General features: G+C 40.5%; 1 protein-coding gene across 1 annotated transcript; it reads left to right on the top strand.

Moving 5' to 3' along the window:
* The first annotated feature begins 14,116 nt into the window (after positions 1-14,116).
* Positions 14,117-16,425, top strand: LOC138890062 (uncharacterized). Its single transcript, XM_070173412.1, has 5 exons — positions 14,117-14,272; positions 14,381-15,190; positions 15,335-15,561; positions 15,876-15,937; positions 15,992-16,425. The coding sequence occupies exons 1-5, from the start codon at positions 14,117-14,119 to the stop codon at positions 16,423-16,425; spliced, it is 1,689 nt and encodes a 562-aa protein (XP_070029513.1).
* The last annotated feature ends 1,724 nt before the right edge of the window (positions 16,426-18,149 follow it).

Raw genomic sequence — 18,149 nt, 5'->3', positions numbered from 1 at the left:
TTGTTCTCTTGTGAGCAGAGTCAGCACGAATCCTTTTCACAACACAATAAAGAATCTGCTATTGCAGCAAAAACATATCTGAGCTTTTCCCAAAAAACTCACTTTTTCCAGAAAGAGAAACTTTATGAGTTAGTTAGGGTTCCTATAGAGTGAAGGATGGCGGAATTGGCGAGTCCAGCCTGCGGTGGAAGCCATGAGAGTGGCGGCGAGAGGAGCCCTCAGTTGTGTTTTCAGGGAATGGGGAAGAGAATGACATGTATCAAAGTAGAGAGAGAAAGAAAATAGTGTAACTGAATAGCATATTTAGTGGCTTAGGGGTAGGAGGTAACCAAAATTAGAAATTTTGCTATAAAAATTAAAAAGTATCTATAGAATATAATTTTTTTAAATGGTATTTATTTAGAATAAATAAGGTGTTAAAACCCATTGGTCTTTATTTGGTCCATGACTCCTTAAATTTTGGGGTTGAGGACATAAATGCTCTACCGATGTAAAAACTAATGACCCGTCGTTCTCCTAAAACCTATAATGACATCTGCTGCCCCAAAACTAGGAAAGCATAGAAAAGCTTATGTCTAATGGTTGACACTTGCTTTGTATCTTGTTTGGTTGGCTGTTATCTATCGTTTCGTAATCGTATAGTATTATATTGTATTGTTTTGTATCGTTTTGATGTATACAATGTTTGGATAGATTGTATTATTTGCTATCATTTCATGATGTCATGCACCAATGTATACGTCAAAATAACACCATGAGAAGGGTCCCCAAATCATCATTTAGGATAATCCAAGAAGCCACCTTAGACGTGGTCAAGGAGTCTAAGAGAGCCGTGGTCATGACGATGATGCAGATCAAGGTCGAGGAGCCGAGAAGAGCCGTGGTTAGCGTTATCCATGAGTGTTATAGCCGGATATCAGCGATAGAGTTGTAACGACTAGTTTTCATAATAGAATTTGGGAGGGATTATTCATATGAATATTCCTTACATTTGTACTATTAGGGGTTTTTGGGAAGAAATCCCATATAAATAGAAGAAAGAGAGAGAAGAGAGGCACGTGAAACTCATTCTTGTAAGAACAATACTTAGAAAAAGATTTATTCTTCACTCAATACAAGATTTTACTTTTCATCAAGATTATTGCCAAATTCGAGGAATTCTCAGTTGTTTGAGAATATATTGTTCAATCATTGTCAGGTGGAAGATTCTTTATTTCCACCTCTTGCTTGTCCAATTGTTCCTCCTAATTACGTGAATGCCACTATATTGTCATTTATTGTATGTCTTACTCATTGCTATAGTTCTTAGTAATAAAGGGCATTTATTATATACCATCATCATTGTCTTCATAAATGCTTTTCGATTAACTTATCTGATTATTAAGATCTGAAGAAATTATTTTTAACTAAGATGTACGCGGCAAAATCGGAAGGCTCAATTTCTCGTTGTCGAGACATTTCGGAAGCATATCCCGGGTCTCGAGAGAAGGAGGTCACGACCGAGTTCTCAACCTCGAGGCTCGTCGAAGCCCGGCTCAAAGGAAACAGAGGAAGAAACCCTCTAGGCACGCGACTATTTCTGACAGACCCGGCCTATCTAGAGCCTATGTCGTAGCGTCATGTCAAGTCGTCCCGTCACCGTGCTTTGAACTTAATCCCCACATACTTGTAGCCGAGATTGCCCTCCTATATAAAGGGGAATCGCCCCTCCTTGTAAAGGGTTGGTTATTGCTCCATTTTCTCCACAAGTGAAATAGTATCTCTCTCTCTCTCTCTCTCTCTCTCTCTCTTTTCTTCTAAGTTATTTGTTTTTACAGGCCCGAAGCCACCCCGTGTTCATTGTCTATTTGCTTGATCTTCATCGTATAACCCAACGTTGGCCATATAGAGCCTTGGTTAATGGTATCTTTACTCGTTACCCCATCCCCGACTCCCCCTGTTAACTTGATTTCGGCTCAAGCCTCAGCCCCGAGGCCTCTATCGACCTACTCCGCATCCAGCCAGTAGTCCCCTTCAGTTTGCTTATTACTTCGCTCTATCTCGCATCTCATCTTCTAATTTAGCACTTCAAGCATCAATCGCTCTAAAAACAAGCTCGGGAATAGATCACATATTTTTAGAATCCCATTTACAAATTTAATTGTTGTTACCACTTTCACGGTAAACATAAGATTAATTTGTGGTAAACTAAAATCAAATATTTAGGCCAAGATTTACGTTTTTGGGTCAAACAATTTGACGCCGTCTGTGGGGATTTCTTAGTTGAACTTTTAGTCTCCTCTAGATCTATAAGTGACGCCGGTCACTAACATCACAAAGCCCAAGATCTTCTCTCTATCCTTTTGCAAAATCTAACATGGCAGGTAACCACGAAGAAAGGGTGAGGATAACAAGTGACTTACCGACCAGCCTCATAACCGTCCTCAATGAGAGCTGCAAAATAGCTGGTGAGGACACGATGCTGAACGCGTCCCCTTGGAGAGACGGGTCTCCACCCCGCACTGCAACACAACAAAATCTCATGGTAAATGAGCCTCTACGTCTGCGGAGGAAGGGGCACCGCCAGCAGTCAAAAAGCTTCTCGAGGCGTGGTTGACTAACACACTGACGGGTATCCTCAACAAACCCACCCCAGGCCCAACTACGGGAACTGCAGGGACTGTCACAATACAACAAACGGACAAGCAGTGCAATCAGCCACCCCGGCCAATAACAGGTACAACTCACAATATCATTGATAATGCAGGTGACAACGCTATTGCAACCATCCTTAAAAATGATAGAAGAAATGGAGAATGAAAATAAGGCGCTCCAAGATTAGATGAAAGAACATCAGGAGCAAGTCGATAAGATACCAGGCACCCCTAAATTGCTCCCGAAAAGGGACGCCAGCAGGTTCATAGAGCATCTATATAGTGATGATGCATCTCCCCACGCCATACAAAAAACCTTCAAAATGCTACCCTACCTCAGAATATACGACAACACAACTGACCCAAAAGATCATGTAACTCATTACGTCACTGCCATGAAAGGCAATGACCCCGCCAAAGAGCAAGTGTTTTCTATACTACTGAAAAATTCGGTGAAACCCTAACAGGAGGAGCATTTACATGGTATTCATAGCTACTTGTGCACTCCATATAAACTTTCGAAGAGATGGCCGATAAGTTCGTAATAGCCTACGCTGGGGTCAAGAAGGCTGAGGCAAGAGTAAATGACATATTCACCATTAAGCATGCCCTAAGGGAAGGGCTGAGAGACTTTCTTGCCCGATTCAACCGAGTAAGGATGACTTTGGCGAACATATTGAGGGAATGGCAGTCGCGACCTTTCATAACGGGCTGAAGAGGGATGGTTCAAGGGAAACTAGGAAGTTATCAAGTCGGCTGATGAAATATCCTCCATCCATTTGGGACGAAATACACAATGCATATTGCACTGAGGTCCATGCAGACAAGGACGACCTCAGTGGACCAACTCATTGACTAACCTTGGTACTGGTCGAATCCAGGAAAGATCAAAGAAATGATACTAGAAAATATCTCGCGGCTCCATGACCTAATAGGGAACGACATCAATCGTATGTCAAAACATCCATTGCAACCTCCTCCCGCTACAAAGAAGGCTCGTCTAGACCAAGGACAATGACTCATCAAAACGAAAGAGGTATGCCCCTTTATTATCCGCTCACAACTTTTGTGTGTCATTTACAAGGATAGTCTATGCCCCGGAGAAGCTCGGACCGAAGGTAAAGTGGCCGCAAAAGATGAGGTCAGATTTGAGTACCAGAAAGTCAGACGCTCTCTGCGAGTTCCATCAAGAACGAGGGCACAAAATCAAAGATTGCATCACCCTAAGGCAGGAGTTCATAAACATGTTCGACAAGGACACCTCAAAGAGTTGCTGAGCGGCCGGGGAAGGACCAACTTTGTTAGAGGACACGAACAACACCAAGGACCGTTGAAACTGCCCTCACCAGCTCATACCATCCATATGATCATTGGCAGTGGAGACGATGCCTCTATCAATAACATGAAATTCACCACTACACACAAGCTCAAAGGTCGATCACCCCTGAACGGCATGACGGACTCGAAGAGAGTATAATCTTCGATAAGTTAGATACCAACAGTTTGACTTTTCCTTACAATTATGCTCTCGTTATTACTTTACAAATTTTAGATATCGATGTGAGGCGCATTATGGATGGGAGCGGTGCGTGTATTATCCATCCTCGAGTGCTTGCACAAATGAAACTCGAAGATAATATAGTGTCGCGTTGCATCACGCTAATCGATTTTAACAATGTAGTTGAACGAACGTATAGAGAAATCACACTCCTCGTTCTAGCCGGTGGCATCACTTTGTAAACCACATTTCATATCATGGACCGAGACACAACGTACAATGCCATAGTAGGGCGTCGATGGATACATATCATGGGAGCTACTTCCAGCTTATACCGGGTCATCAAGTTCCCGACTCCGTGGGGAATATTCAGTATACGAGGGGAACAAAGCATATCCCATGAATGCTATCGCATCGCCTTAGATAACATGACCACTCAACAAAATAAGGACAATAAAAAAGAGGCATAACAATCAGCAGGGTCGAGGTCGACATTCAACAACAGCAGAGACGACATCAGAGACCCTGATACGGTCGAAGCTGCAGGATCAACCATAGAAGACCTCGATACCGTTCAATTAGACCTCAACGACCACAACAAGAGGTCTTACATCTGTTGCAAACTTTAGGAACCAAGAAAAATCCGTCAATTTTTAATATGTAATGCAGATTTGTTTGCTTTTAGCCATATAGATATGCTAGGAATCTCAATGGAAATCTCCACACATAAACTAAATGTCGATCCATTCCATCCCCTAGTAAGACATGTCAGGCGCAAGTTCAACTCTACAATTAACGACGTAATACGCGAGGAGGTAAAAAAATTGTTAAAAAACGGCTCCATCAGGGAGTTGAAGTACCTCGAGTGGGTCGCCAACGTGGTCATGGTGAAAACGAAGAATGGGAAATGGTAGATGTGCACGGATTTCATAGATTTGAGCAAAGCATGCCCGAAGGATTCATTCCCGTTACCCTATATCGACCAACTCATCGATTCAACGACCATGCATGAACTTCTGAGCTTCCTAGACGCTTACTCGTGTTACAATCAAATCCTCATAGAAGAAGAAGATCAGGAAAAAATTACATTCATCAGCCACCAAGGAATGTATTGCTACCGAGTCATGCCCTTCGGGCTAAAGAACACGGGGGATATTTAGGGGCCAGTTCGGCAAGATGATGGAAGTCTATGTAGACGACATGCTGGTCAAATCCAAAAGGAAAAAGAATCACATCGACCATCTAAAAGATACTTTCGACATACTCAAATAGTACGATATGAAAATGAACCCTGAAAAGTGTGCATTTGGCGTGGCCTCAGGAAAATTTCTAGGTTTCCTGGTATCACAGCGAGGGATCGAGGTCAATCTTGGCCAAATTAAAGCCAACAAGGGGATATGTTACACCCCATGTTTTTGTACGTGAAAGTATGTCGTAGGTCAATTGATGTAAGCTCAGAAATGAGTTATTCTTTGAAAGTATATAGAGTGATTTAATTTTTTTATACCCCGTACTTTGGACGTCACTGTCATTATAGGATTATCTAATATAAACTAAAAAAGGACGAAATCCTTTTACAAAGATAAGAAAGGTTTACTGAAATCTTAAGTAAGTTAAGATGAATATGATACTTGTTAATAATGATTTAAATGAGTTTATAATAATTATATGGCTATATATGATGTTTGGATATGAAATATAAAGTTTGGGAAAAGTCAGATTTAAGTTGCGGAAAAACTGACAAGGATTTGCCTTGTAATGAAGTGTTTTGAGCAATACATTTCTTGTGTTATATGAGGTCTTTTGGGACATATTATATACAAAAATGAAGGTCTTGGAACCTAGTTTCCAATGGTCCAAACCATTTATTCATGTGACATCGGGGTAGAGAAATATGAATTTATAAAGTAGGGTCACCAAGTCACGTCGCTGCACTTCGAAGAAACTGACAGTTTTATAGGCTAGGTTATGACACAGTTTTCTCTCAATATATTGAGAGTTACATGGATATCTTTATATGGAATTAAATCCATATGTGTCTAGTTTCCAACTCTGCAAATCGTTTGTCAATACGATATCAGAGTAGAGAGATACAAGTGTCCGAAGTGGCACTGTTGAAGCTGCCAAGCAGGCAGCTTAATTACCCACCTGCTTGGAGAATTGAGGCAGTGGTCTTATCCCCTTATATCTCGTCAACAATACAGATTTTACTCATACCAAAACACTCTCAAAATCTCCAAAACCCTCCCTAACATATCCCAAGATCCCAAGAACCAAACTCAAGGAAAATCAACTCAAGTCATCATCAAAGGTGTTAAAGACTACAAAAGAATGCTTCTATGGTGTTGTAGTGTGATTGAGGGATATTGTGGGCTAAGTTAAGATAGGGTTTCGAGTTGTAGCTACTGTCCAAGGTATTTATAATATCTTATTGATTGTGCCTAAGGTTAATCTTGTGTTGGTTGTGTTGTTTGAGTGAAAGATCATAAGATGCACTTGAAGGAACATGGGATATGGTTGTTTTTTTGGTTGGACAGTTTTGTTGCTAAATATATGGTTTGTGGTGGCTGAAAATTGTGAGAAATTATTTGATAATGTTGTGGCTGTTGTTGTTAAGCTTTTATAGGCGTTAATTAAGTTGATTGAAGAAGAAAAGATAAAAAATACGTGATTGATGATAAACATTAAGGTGCTAGACGTATGGGGCTATTTTGGAAGGCATTTTGTGGATGTTTTAAACTAGAAATAATATGGTACATATAAGTATGATGTTTCGAAGGTTGTAAACTAATTTATGGAATAAGAGTTAGATTCAATTCATATCTTGTTATGAGTAAAAACGAGCTTGCCGCTCAATATGATTGTTAAGATAATTGTAGAAACTCATATTGGATTATATGGTTGTTGTTGCTATTTTTGGTTATAGTTGTGAGCACGTGATTTTTGCCCTATACGAAATACTCCTACAAAATCCCAAGGAAATAGATTTTTTCTTTTAATTGTTTGCCATTTTAGGAATTGTTTTTAGAATTTTCTTGATTATTTGCATTTTCTGTGCATGTTTATTTTATTAAAAAATCAAGAAAAAGCCAAAAATACCATGCATCACATTTAGGTTTGATTTTTACATTTTTTGGAATTAATTACAATTATTTATTTTATTAGAAAAATGAAAATCACAAAATAGCTCATTTTACACCTTTTAATTTTAGTCTACTGATTTTTCCTTTTGATTTAGGACTAAATAATTTTATAATTATTGTGACTAGGAAATTAGTTTAATTTTACAACTTAGATTAATTTAAGAGTTGATTTTAGGATTTTATTAATTAAAAAAAGAAAAAGAAAAATAAAAGGAAAAGGGGAAAATGGGAAAGGGCTGTTTTTAAAATCAATTGGGCCAATTGCTAAGCCCAAACCCCACCCCAATAACCCAATTCCGCCCAGCCCACTCCCTTACCCGACCGGACCAACCTTGACCCGCCCCATATTTCTAATGAAATCCCATCCCTCCATCCCATTCATCCAATGGACATAATTAAACCCATCCCCACACAAAACCCCAATTATAACTAAAAGAAAAGAAAACCTAACCCTAAATCCCAAACTCAGAGAAACGGCGCATTGTTCATTCTCTTCCTCACTTCAGAACCGTGTCCAAACTCACCAAATTTCAGGCGAGTGAGCTCAAATTCACCTCACGCACCCCCCATCTCTCCACGTCACCGAATATTCTAACGGCCTCTGACAGATTTTCGTGTCCCATGTGCTTTCTTGAGAATGAATTCCGAAAAATGGGGACAATGGATTGATTTTGAATCGATCCCCTCTCTCCATCTGTCCGAATTAATTCTAGAAAGAATATTCTCGGATTTTTCTTGATGAAGAGAATAGAAGCTTTGGAGGAGGGGTATATATATTCAGGTTTGACACTAGATTAGGGGGATTTTTTCAGAAATTTTTCGGAGTTTGAGATTAGGAGAGAAACGTTTGAAAATCATTTAGTTTTTTTTTTTTTTTTTTGCGTTTTCAATTTCGATTCCGGAGAAAAAAGGTTTAGAAATTTCAGTTTCTTTTGCTTTGTTCTTAGTTTTGTTTCAAGAGTCTGGAAAAAATTGAAAAAAAAGTTTTTCATTATCTTTCTTTGATTTCCTTCAAAAATGGAGATGGACTGAGCTAAGATCGAGTTGACCGTTCGAGTTCGAGTTCGTAGTTCTTGTATCCCAACACATTGTAGCTGTTGTTTTCTTGAATTTTCATTATTAAATTCACTTGTATTGGGTTCAAGGCAGAATTAATCTAAGTTTTTTGCAACTCAGGTTTATTTCTTATCCTTTTCTTTGTTGCTCGTGATTCTGTGTTTATGTGTGTTCGTATTCCATCATGGTTTAGTTTGAATCTTAAAACTCAATGTCTGTTTCTACTAGTCGAGTTCTAAGCTCGTTTGGCCTTGGTTCAGGTCCATTTATGCTATTTTTTTAGTTGAAAACACTCCCAAGTCATAATAGAGTATGCTGGAATTTCTGAATTTGCATCTCTTTGTTGCTGCCATTTAAGCTTTTGTGGGATTGAATCCGTGAGGTCGAGCTTAGTTTCTTATTGATTCGTGACTAGCTGAGATTTTTGGTAAAGTCTATCGAGCTATGTCGATTTTCCCGATATTTTATGGCTGAAGACTTGGTTCGAGGCTATTTGTTGCCATTGTTTGGACTTAAAATTGATGTTTAAGGTTCAATTGTGTGAATTGTGTTCCTCCTTGAAGTTCTGGAAATTGGAGAAATAACTTCTCATTCTACTTTAATCCTAATTCATTGAGTGTTATTACTTGAGGGATTCGAGTTGAGTTGTAGAATGCCTAAGCAGTTCTTTTTTGATGGCTTTGATTCATGTTTTGGTTTTGTCGTCGCCAGTTCTGATTCTTAATCTCTTCAGATGTGCGTGCCATTGGTTTTTTGATTTGTCAATTGTTTGGTTGGGTTTTGAAAGTACACTGCCTGGATGTATAAACTAGTACTCATTTTGCTTCTACTATGCGACTATGACTTGAACAGTAGGGCCAAATTAGTACTCTTTCTAATTCTTCAAGTTTCTCCATGTTTGAAAATCTTGCTTCATTTTTCATGACAACCTTTATCTTTTAGGTTACTTGGTTTAATCGAACCAAAAGAGTAAGTAGGCCATGGTTATGCTTTAACATGCTTGGGATGACTGGTGACTAGAAGAAGCTATTTCAAATTGAATTTTATCAAATTAACAGCTTTGTATTTGCGGTCAAAACATTGAGTATTTGCAAACTTTGGAAAACTGATTCGTTAAGTGACCCCTTTCTTGTCTGTTGCAACAGATTCTCATGACTATATTTTGGTTTCATATGTGTTTAGGCCTTCCACAATGGGTAATGGAATGGTCCATTGTCCAAATGTTATAAATGTATAGAGATGATTGGAAAGATTGTGTGCTTTGTCAGGCTTTGCATTTGGTTTTCTAAATAAGGACACTTAACTGTAATGAGCATAGCTGAAAGACTGCAGATGTATTCAAAATATCATCGTAATGCATTAATGTTTTGTTATGGTTTGCTCTCGGATTTTGTAGTTGCAATTGGAGCTTCGTCTTAATTGTGAATCTCGTAGTTCATTTTAGGCTTGTAACTAAAACGTCACGACTACAGGTACGGTTCCCGTGACATAGTTGTGATACTAAATTTTGAATTAGCTTTAAATATGAATATCCATAATCCATTCAGTTGAATAGTTTTGAGACGTGCCATTCATATATTTGAATCATTTAATCTACGGCCCTCATATTTTATAACTTAGTTACCAATATAAATCTCGTAGTTCGCTTTAGGCGCGCAATTAAGTTATTACAACTATGGGTACGATTCCCGTGACGTGGTTGTGATACTTAGTTTCTTTAAAAATTAGGTGTAAGTAGGAGTATTTAAGGTTTGCCTTAGCTAAACACAAATTCTTTTCCTAAAATGGTTTGAGGTGCGCCATACACAAATAAAATCCATAATGTATGGCCCTCACATAAATATAAAATTAGTATAGAAAATGCCTTGAACTCTCGTAGTTTGCTTTAGGCACGTTTTATTAAATAATTGTCATAGCTACGGGTACGGTTCCCGTGACGTGGTCATGACACCTAATTTCTAAAATTCAGGGGTACATTTATGTGACCCGGCCACAATTAATCTTGTTAATAAAATAAATATGTTGTAGATCGTAGGTACGGTCCCCGTGACATGATTCGCAATATGTAACACTAATTTATTAAAAGCGATTTAAAAAGAATAAAATGCAAATAGGTTTTAAAGATTTTTTAAAATCAAATAAATAGGCCAATAATAACAGTTTAGCGACCGTGCTAAAACCACGGAACCTGAGAATGCCTAACACCTTTTCTTGGGCTAACAGAATTTCTTACCCGGATTTCTGTGTTCGCGGACTATAAAACAGAGTCAATATTTCCTCGATTCTGAATTTGAACCGGTGACTTGGGACACCACAAATTATCCCAAGTGGCGACTCTAAATTTTAATAAATAATCCCGTTTCGATTGTCACTTAAATTGAAAAAAACTCCCTTATACCCTTCGGGGGTAGAAAAAAGAGGTGTGATAGTTCTGACAACTCTGCTGGAGTAAGAACTCAGAACTTCTGGTTCATGGTTCAACAATTCGAACTTAGAATAATTGTTATATTTGGCTTCATTTATTATCTGGTTTTATTTACATGTTTGGGCCTAATGTGCTAAATGTTTCTTTTTACCGCTTTGATATTATCTGAACTATATATAAACTGCTACGAAACCCTTCTCTTCTCATCTCCGGGGATGTGCACGCTGGTGTGACTCCTTTTCTGTTAGTGTCATACCTCAAATTAGGAAAAGGCTCAGAAAGTTACAAAGCCGGATAGCCTTTTGGTTCCCGATACGTAGTCCCCCCGACTCGAGTTGTCCGCTCGGGTGCACAAGTCTAGAACAACATACCCAGGTTTTGAACTTAGAATAACTCAACCTCATGCCAGATACCTAGTAGGAATGATTGTTTGAATCATATGCATTTGACTTTGGGGACTCAACACAGGGGTTGAGTCCGTCTAGGACAGGCGTACCCGAAAATAAAAGACCAACCTGATGCATTTTTATGTGCTACCTGTGCATTTAATTTATTTCGGACTGCATGCCGACCGGCTTCTAGATTAAGTGAGCAAAACCAAAATTTATTAGAGAAAAGAAAAAAGAGACATGACTAGAACCACCTTCTTTGCTGCGGTGATGATCTTTGTTCACCAAATAACGAGTGACCTGGAACGTCTTCAAGGGGATCTTGCGCATAGGCCCGTGGCAAGACCGACTGATGTCCCACGGGCCCCAGGAGCAGTTGAGGCATTGATATATTCATGATTTTCATTCGAGCCTGTATTTTCATTTTCTTTGTTGGAGTCTATAGTCTGTTTTCGAGTCTGTATTTTCATCTTTCTGTTGGAGTCTATTAGTCCCCCTTTTCGAGTCTGCTAGTTTTTATGATTACATTTTGTAGGATGAGTCGTTGTTATCAAGATATTTTTATTTTATGAAAATTTGAAAACCCGAAAATGTTTTTTTTATTTTACACTTATTTCCAAAACTACGCTTGGTCTGATTCATGCAACATCATGATATGTAGTTAATCCCCATAGGATTCGATCATAACCGTGAAATGAAAGAAAAAGAAAGTGAAAGAGAGAGAGAAAACAAGAGAATTGTGGGAGGGAAATAATAGCAAAACAAGAGAGAAAAATGAGGGAATAAAAGAAAAACAAGAATCAAGTAACGAAAAGCAGGAGTGAAAAAAAGAGAAGTTGCAAAATGAAAATTAGGGAAAGCCGGGATGACGCAAGCAACCGATCAAATGCATAATAAAAATGGTTAACTATTTAGGTGCATTGCATGCCCAACGTGCGGTTACCTATCTGTTAAGCTCTAATCGCTAACAAGTTTGTTGTTGTCATCAAGTAACAGGTAGGTGGTTAGTTTGTTTGGCATTCTGGCAACTCACCTGTACAACACCAGGTCCAACGACAAGTTGATCATGGCTAACCAAGAACTGGATGCAAGTGTTATTGTTCCGTCAAGAGAGGGGAAAGAGTCTGATGTTAATCTGAAAGAGGAGTTGTATAAGCTGAAACAACAGATGGCAGAGATATACCAGGCATGGGTAAAAGGGCATCCACCACCATTCTACCCCGCCAACCCTGCTTTCGTCCCGCCGTTGGCTTAATCCCAGGAACCTCCCATTGCTGATTCATCTCCAGGCTTTCCTATTTACCACCACTACCAAGGCACCACTTCCCAAACTCCACAAGCTCCACCACCCAAACCAGTCCCGTACCCTCATCCACCAGCCACCCCTGTCTTTGTGGCACCCCCACCCGCTACACTCCACCGATCCTCCAGTAAGCCTTTATTCCAGACCCAATATAACCAATACTATCCCCCGGAGCCTACTTTCAAGGCTCCAAAACCTTACTCCTACACCCCTCATTTCGACCTCCCTGTTGAGACTAAGAAACCACCTAAAAACCCAGAACAGGAGGAAATGTTCAAGAAGGTTAGAAGCCAGGAACAGTTGTTCAGAAACATGCAGGGATTGGGAGGCCAGGTGAGCGTGGCCTACAAAGATTTGTGTCTATTTCCTGATGTTCACTTGCCAGTGGGATTTAAGATGCCAAAGTTTGATTTGTATGATGGGCATGGAGTCCCGGTGGCGCACTTGAGAGGATTCTATAGTAAAATGAGAGGAGTTGGCAGGAAATATGAGTTATTGATGGCATACTTTAGCCAGATCTGAGTGGCTCGGCATTGGGGTGGTACACGCATCAAGATCACAACAGATGGTATACCTAGGATGACTTGGCCCAAGCATTCGCCCGTCATTTCTAGTACAATATTGAGATTGTTCGAGGTCATTTATATTTAACTAGGATTGAGAAAAAAGCCTAGTGAAAGTTTTAGAGAACCATTCGATGGAGGAAAGCAAAATGGTGGAATACTTTCTGTAGGCTCTGGAGCCTACCTATTTTGGCCATCTGATATCGGCCATAGGCAAATCTTTCAACGAGGTAGTGAAGATGGGTGTCATGGTGGAAGAAGGGCTTAATCAAGCAAAATCATGAGTTACTCGGCTATCAAGGCAACTACCGAAGCCATTCAGAACAGTACTAGGGGAGTGATCGGAAAGAAGAAGAAAGAAGATGTGACAATAGTTGAATCAGGATCATGGTTTGGACCCAGGGGTCCATCACACCAATATACCCAGCCTCGACCCCCTCACCAAACCTACACCCAAGACCCATATAATCCGTCACAACATTACTTCCTATCACCAGACACTCATATTTCTATCCACCATGCCCAAACATATACTCAACCTCCTACCGACGCACAATGGCATGCCCCAGCCCTACGAAACACCTACCCAGCTCCACAAAATGCTTACCCACCCCCACGAGCCTCCTGAAACACTACCGGTCCAGGTTTCCGACCTAATCCAACATTCAAAAATGAGAGGTTGCAGCGAAAGAAAACCTTCACCCCGTTGGGGGAGTCCTGTACTAGTTTGTTCCACATATTGAGGCAGTTGGATATGCTTAGGACAATTGAGTCGAAATTGCCAAACCCTCCTCCAAAGAATCTTGATTACTCCGTAAGCTATGAATATTGTTCTGGTACCCTGGGGCATGATACGGAGAAGTGGTGGCACCTGAAAAATGCCATCCAGGAGTTCATTGACATAAACCGAATTGAAGTCCAAACTCCAGAGGCACCCGACATCAACCAGAACCCACTACCAACCCATCAAGAGACGAACATGATCGAGATAGTACATAAGGGAGGGGAGCCCAAGAAGCCTTCATAGACCATCATGATGATTCGGTCCAGTAAGGTCAAGCTAGTTAAAAAACCTAACAGTTGAAGGATCGGTGAACAAGTTGAGCATGACAAATGGTGAACCATCTGTGGTAGTCAAGAAAGGATCCCCAAGTGATGTTGTAGCAAAGCAAGAGAAGTCAAAGGTGGTTGTGCCAGGAATGGCAAACAAGCCTATCATAATTGTAGAGGGTGCCCATACAGATCCTGTCATCATCAAGCCTGTATCCTAGTTGCCGTTAATCAGCACCAAGGCCATCCCATAGAACTATGAACAACTGATAGTGACCTATAAGGGAAAGGAAGTGAAAGAATAAGTCAATGAGGCCCAGGGATTAACTCGTTCGGGGAGATGCTTTGCCCTGGAAGAGTTAAGAAAAGCTAAAACATCCAGAGATAACCCAGTTCTAGTGAAAAAAGCAGTGACTAAAGAAGAGGCGGAGGAGTTTCTGAGGAAAATGAAGGAACAAGATTATTCCATCGTGGAGCAATTGAGAAAGACTCCTGCTCAGATTTCATTGTTGTCATTGTTAATCCACTCAGATGAGCATCGTCGGGCCTTGATGAAAATTTTGAACGAGGCTCATGTTCTCGACAAAATTTTAGTAAACCATCTGGAAAAGATCGCCAACAAAATATTTGAGGTGAACAGGGTCACCTTCTCCGATGATGAGTTGCATGTGGAAGGTATTGAACACAACAAAGCTCTCTATCTTACGGTAAAATGTGAAGATTCTGTGGTTACCAAGGTATTAGTTGACAATGGTTCCAGTGCAAATATCTGCCCTCTCTCTACTCTGAACAAGTTGAAAGTCGATGATGAGAGGATTCACAAGAATAACATATGCGTTCGAGGTTTTGATGGTAGAGGGAAAGATTCAGTTGGTGATATAGTGCTTGAGTTGACAATAGGACCTGTGGAATTCACCATGGAGTTCCAGGTGCTGGACGTAGCCGTCTCTTACAATTTGTTGTTAGGTCAACCTTGGATTCATGTCTCGTCCACTCTGCACCAGATGGTCAAGTTCAAATGCGATAGACAGGAGATCATCGTGTATGGTAAAGATAACTTGTGTGCTCACAGTGATGTCTCTGTCCCGTTCATTGAGGTTGAAGATGACAAATGGCCTTGGGTCTATCAAGTTTTTGAAACAGTGCCGGTCGAGAAAGTTCCAGAAGGGAAATGTGTTCCAACTCCAAAGATAACCTTTGCATCAGTCATGGTGGCTTTTGAAATGCTGAAAAATGGCTTTGTGCCTGGTAAGGGTCTGGGTGCATCTCTGCAGGGTATCATACAGCCAGTGTCCCTCCCTAAAAATTTGGGTACGTTCTGTCTTGGATTCAAACCTACAACGAAAGATGTGAAAAGGGATAAAAGGTCAAAACAGAAGGCGTGGGCACTTCCAAAGCCTGTTCCACGTCTCTCCAGGTCTTTTGTCAAGCCCGGTGCCAGGAAACGCCTGACGATAGTTCTGAGTTCTGTGGTTGACGTTGATGAAGAGTTAATTGAAAGGTTCTAGAGGTTGTTTGGTTATGTGAACATGGTAGAGGTTGGGGAAGTTTCTAGCAACGCGGACGTGCAGTTCGTTGGGCCGAATACAAAGCTTAACAATTGGCAGGCTACTCCTCTCCCTACCCGGAAGGAGTCTTGGTAGTTTGTTTTATTTTCCTTTGTAGCTGGGTCATTCCAGGGTTGTGACCCAGACTTTTATTTTCTGCTTGTTGATGTACAAACCTTGTTATCCTTTAATTTCAATGAAATGCAATTTCCCTTTTCCATCATTCCTGATAGCTCTTATTTTTGTTTTTCATTTCTTCTTTGTATAGTTCTTTTTATGTCAGTTTCAATGAAATGACATGCATGAGGAATCTTCGGACCAGTCTTAAAAGTCAATCTAATTCTGAAATATTAATCCAAGAAATAGAGTGTGATGATGAATCAGAATATGATGAGGATGAGGCCTTTGAAAAGATTAGTAAGGAACTAAGTCATTTTGAAGAAAAACCCAATTCTAATCTGAATGAAACGGAAGCAATCAATCTAGGGGATCCTGATAAAGTCAAAGAAACTAAGATAAGTGTCCATCTTGAACCTCGAATTAGGGAAGAAATAGTTAAAGCATTGTTAGAGTACAAGGATATTTTTGTATGGTCGTGTGATGACATGCCAGGCTTGAGTTCTAATTTGGTGGTCCATAAATTGCCGATTGATCTAGCATTCCCTCCTGTTAAGAAGAAGTTGAGAAAGTTCAAAACTGACATGAGTGTGAAGATTAAAGAAGAGATCACAAAGCAGCTTGATGCAAAGGTCATTCGAGTCACACGGTATCCTACGTGGTTAGCCAATGTTGTGCCTGTGCCAAAGAAAGATGGTTAAACCAGGGTATGTGTTGATTACCGTGATCTCAACAAAGCAAGTCCAAAGGACAATTTTCCACTACCAAATATCCACATTTTGATTGATAATTGTGCCAAGCATGAGATTGGGTCTTTTGTGGACTGCTATACGGGGTATCATCAGATTTTAATGGATGATGAAGATGCGGAGAAGACGACATTCATCACGCCGTGGGGAATATATTTCTACCGGGTCATGCCTTTTAGTTTGAAAAATGCTGGGGCAACTTACATGAGGGCAATGACAACCATATTCCATGACATGATACACAAGGAGATCGAGGTTTACGTGGATGATGTGATCATAAAGTCCAGAAAGCAGTCTGACCACGTCAGAGACTTGAGAAAGTTTTTTGGAAGGCTCCGCAGATACAATCTCAAACTCAATCCTACAAAGTGTGCATTTGGTGTTCCATCGGGGAAATTTTTAGGGTTCATAGTCAGTCGATGGGGCATTGAACTGGATCCGTCAAAGATCAAGGCTATCTAGGAATTGCCACTGCCAAAGAACAAGACCGAGGTGATGAGTCTGTTAGGGAGGCTGAACTACATCAGCAGGTTTATTGCTCAGCTCACGACAACTTGTTATCGCATCTTTAAGCTGATAAAGAAGGATGCTGCAGTCAAATGGACTGATGAGTGCCAGGAAGCATTCAATAAGATAAAGGGGTACTTGTCAAACCCACCTGTGTTGGTCCCGCCGGAACCTAGAAGACCTTTGATTCTTTATTTGACAGTCTTGGATAACTCATTTAGTTGCGTGTTGGGTCAGCATGATATCACTGGTAGGAAAGAGCAAGCCATCTATTACCTCAGCAAGAAGTTCACATCTTATGAGGTCAAGTATACTCCCCTTGAGAGGACATGTTGCGCCCCAACTTGGGTAGCATAGAAGCTGAAACATTATTTGTCATCCTACGCCACTTACCCCATTTCTCGCCTGGATCCTCTGAAGTATATCTTCTAGAAGACCATGCCTACAGGAAGGCTCGCAAAGTGGCATATCTTGCTCACAGAGTTTGACATCGTATATGTGACTCGAACGGTGATGAAAGCCCAAGCTTTGGCCGATCACTTGGCCGAAAACCCGATGGACGAAGAATATGAACCTTTGAAGACTTATTTTCCCGATGAAGTGATAATGCACATCGACGAGGTCAAGAAGGAGGAAAAGCCCAGTTGGAAACTCTTCTTTGATGGGGCTGCTAACATGAAAGGCATTGGGATAGGAGCTGTACTCATTTCTGAAACAGGGCATCACTACTCTGTTACGGCTCAGCTTCGCTTCTATTGTACTAACAACATGGTTGAGTACGATGCATGCATTTTGGGTTTAAGGCTAGCTGTAGATATGGGAATCCAGGAGGTTTTGGTCTTGGGAGACTCGGACCTTCTGGTGCACCAGATTCAAGGAGAATGGGAGACACGGGATTTGAAGCCTATACTGTATCGGCAATGTCTGCATGATCTTTGTTAACGCTTTAGATCTATAGAATTCATGCACATTCCAAGGATCCATAATGAGGCTGCCAATGCTTTGGCTACTCTGGCGTCAATGTTACATCATCTAGATAAGGCTTATGTTGACCCTTTGCATATTTAGGTCCGCGATCAGCATGCTTACTGTAACATGGTGGAATAAGAACTTGATGGTGAGCCGTGGTTCCACAACATCAGAGAGTACATTAGAATGGGGGTGTATCC

Source organism: Nicotiana sylvestris, chromosome 4 (assembly GCF_000393655.2).
Source record: "Nicotiana sylvestris chromosome 4, ASM39365v2, whole genome shotgun sequence".
In the NCBI taxonomy this organism is placed as follows: Eukaryota; Viridiplantae; Streptophyta; class Magnoliopsida; order Solanales; family Solanaceae; genus Nicotiana; species Nicotiana sylvestris.
Note: the sequence above shows the minus strand (reverse complement) of the source record. Positions and strands in the feature narration are given on the sequence as shown.

Bases quoted from the DNA above. Each gene is read 5' to 3' on its own strand.
- LOC138890062 (XM_070173412.1), top strand. From the start codon at position 14,117: ATGACAAATGGTGAACCATCTGTGGTAGTCAAGAAAGGATCCCCAAGT. The intron at 14,273-14,380 runs GTATCCTAGTTG...AATGAGGCCCAG, and splicing joins ATCCTGTCATCATCAAGCCT to GGATTAACTCGTTCGGGGAG. The intron at 15,191-15,334 runs GTTTTTGAAACA...GCATCTCTGCAG, and splicing joins AATGGCCTTGGGTCTATCAA to GGTATCATACAGCCAGTGTC.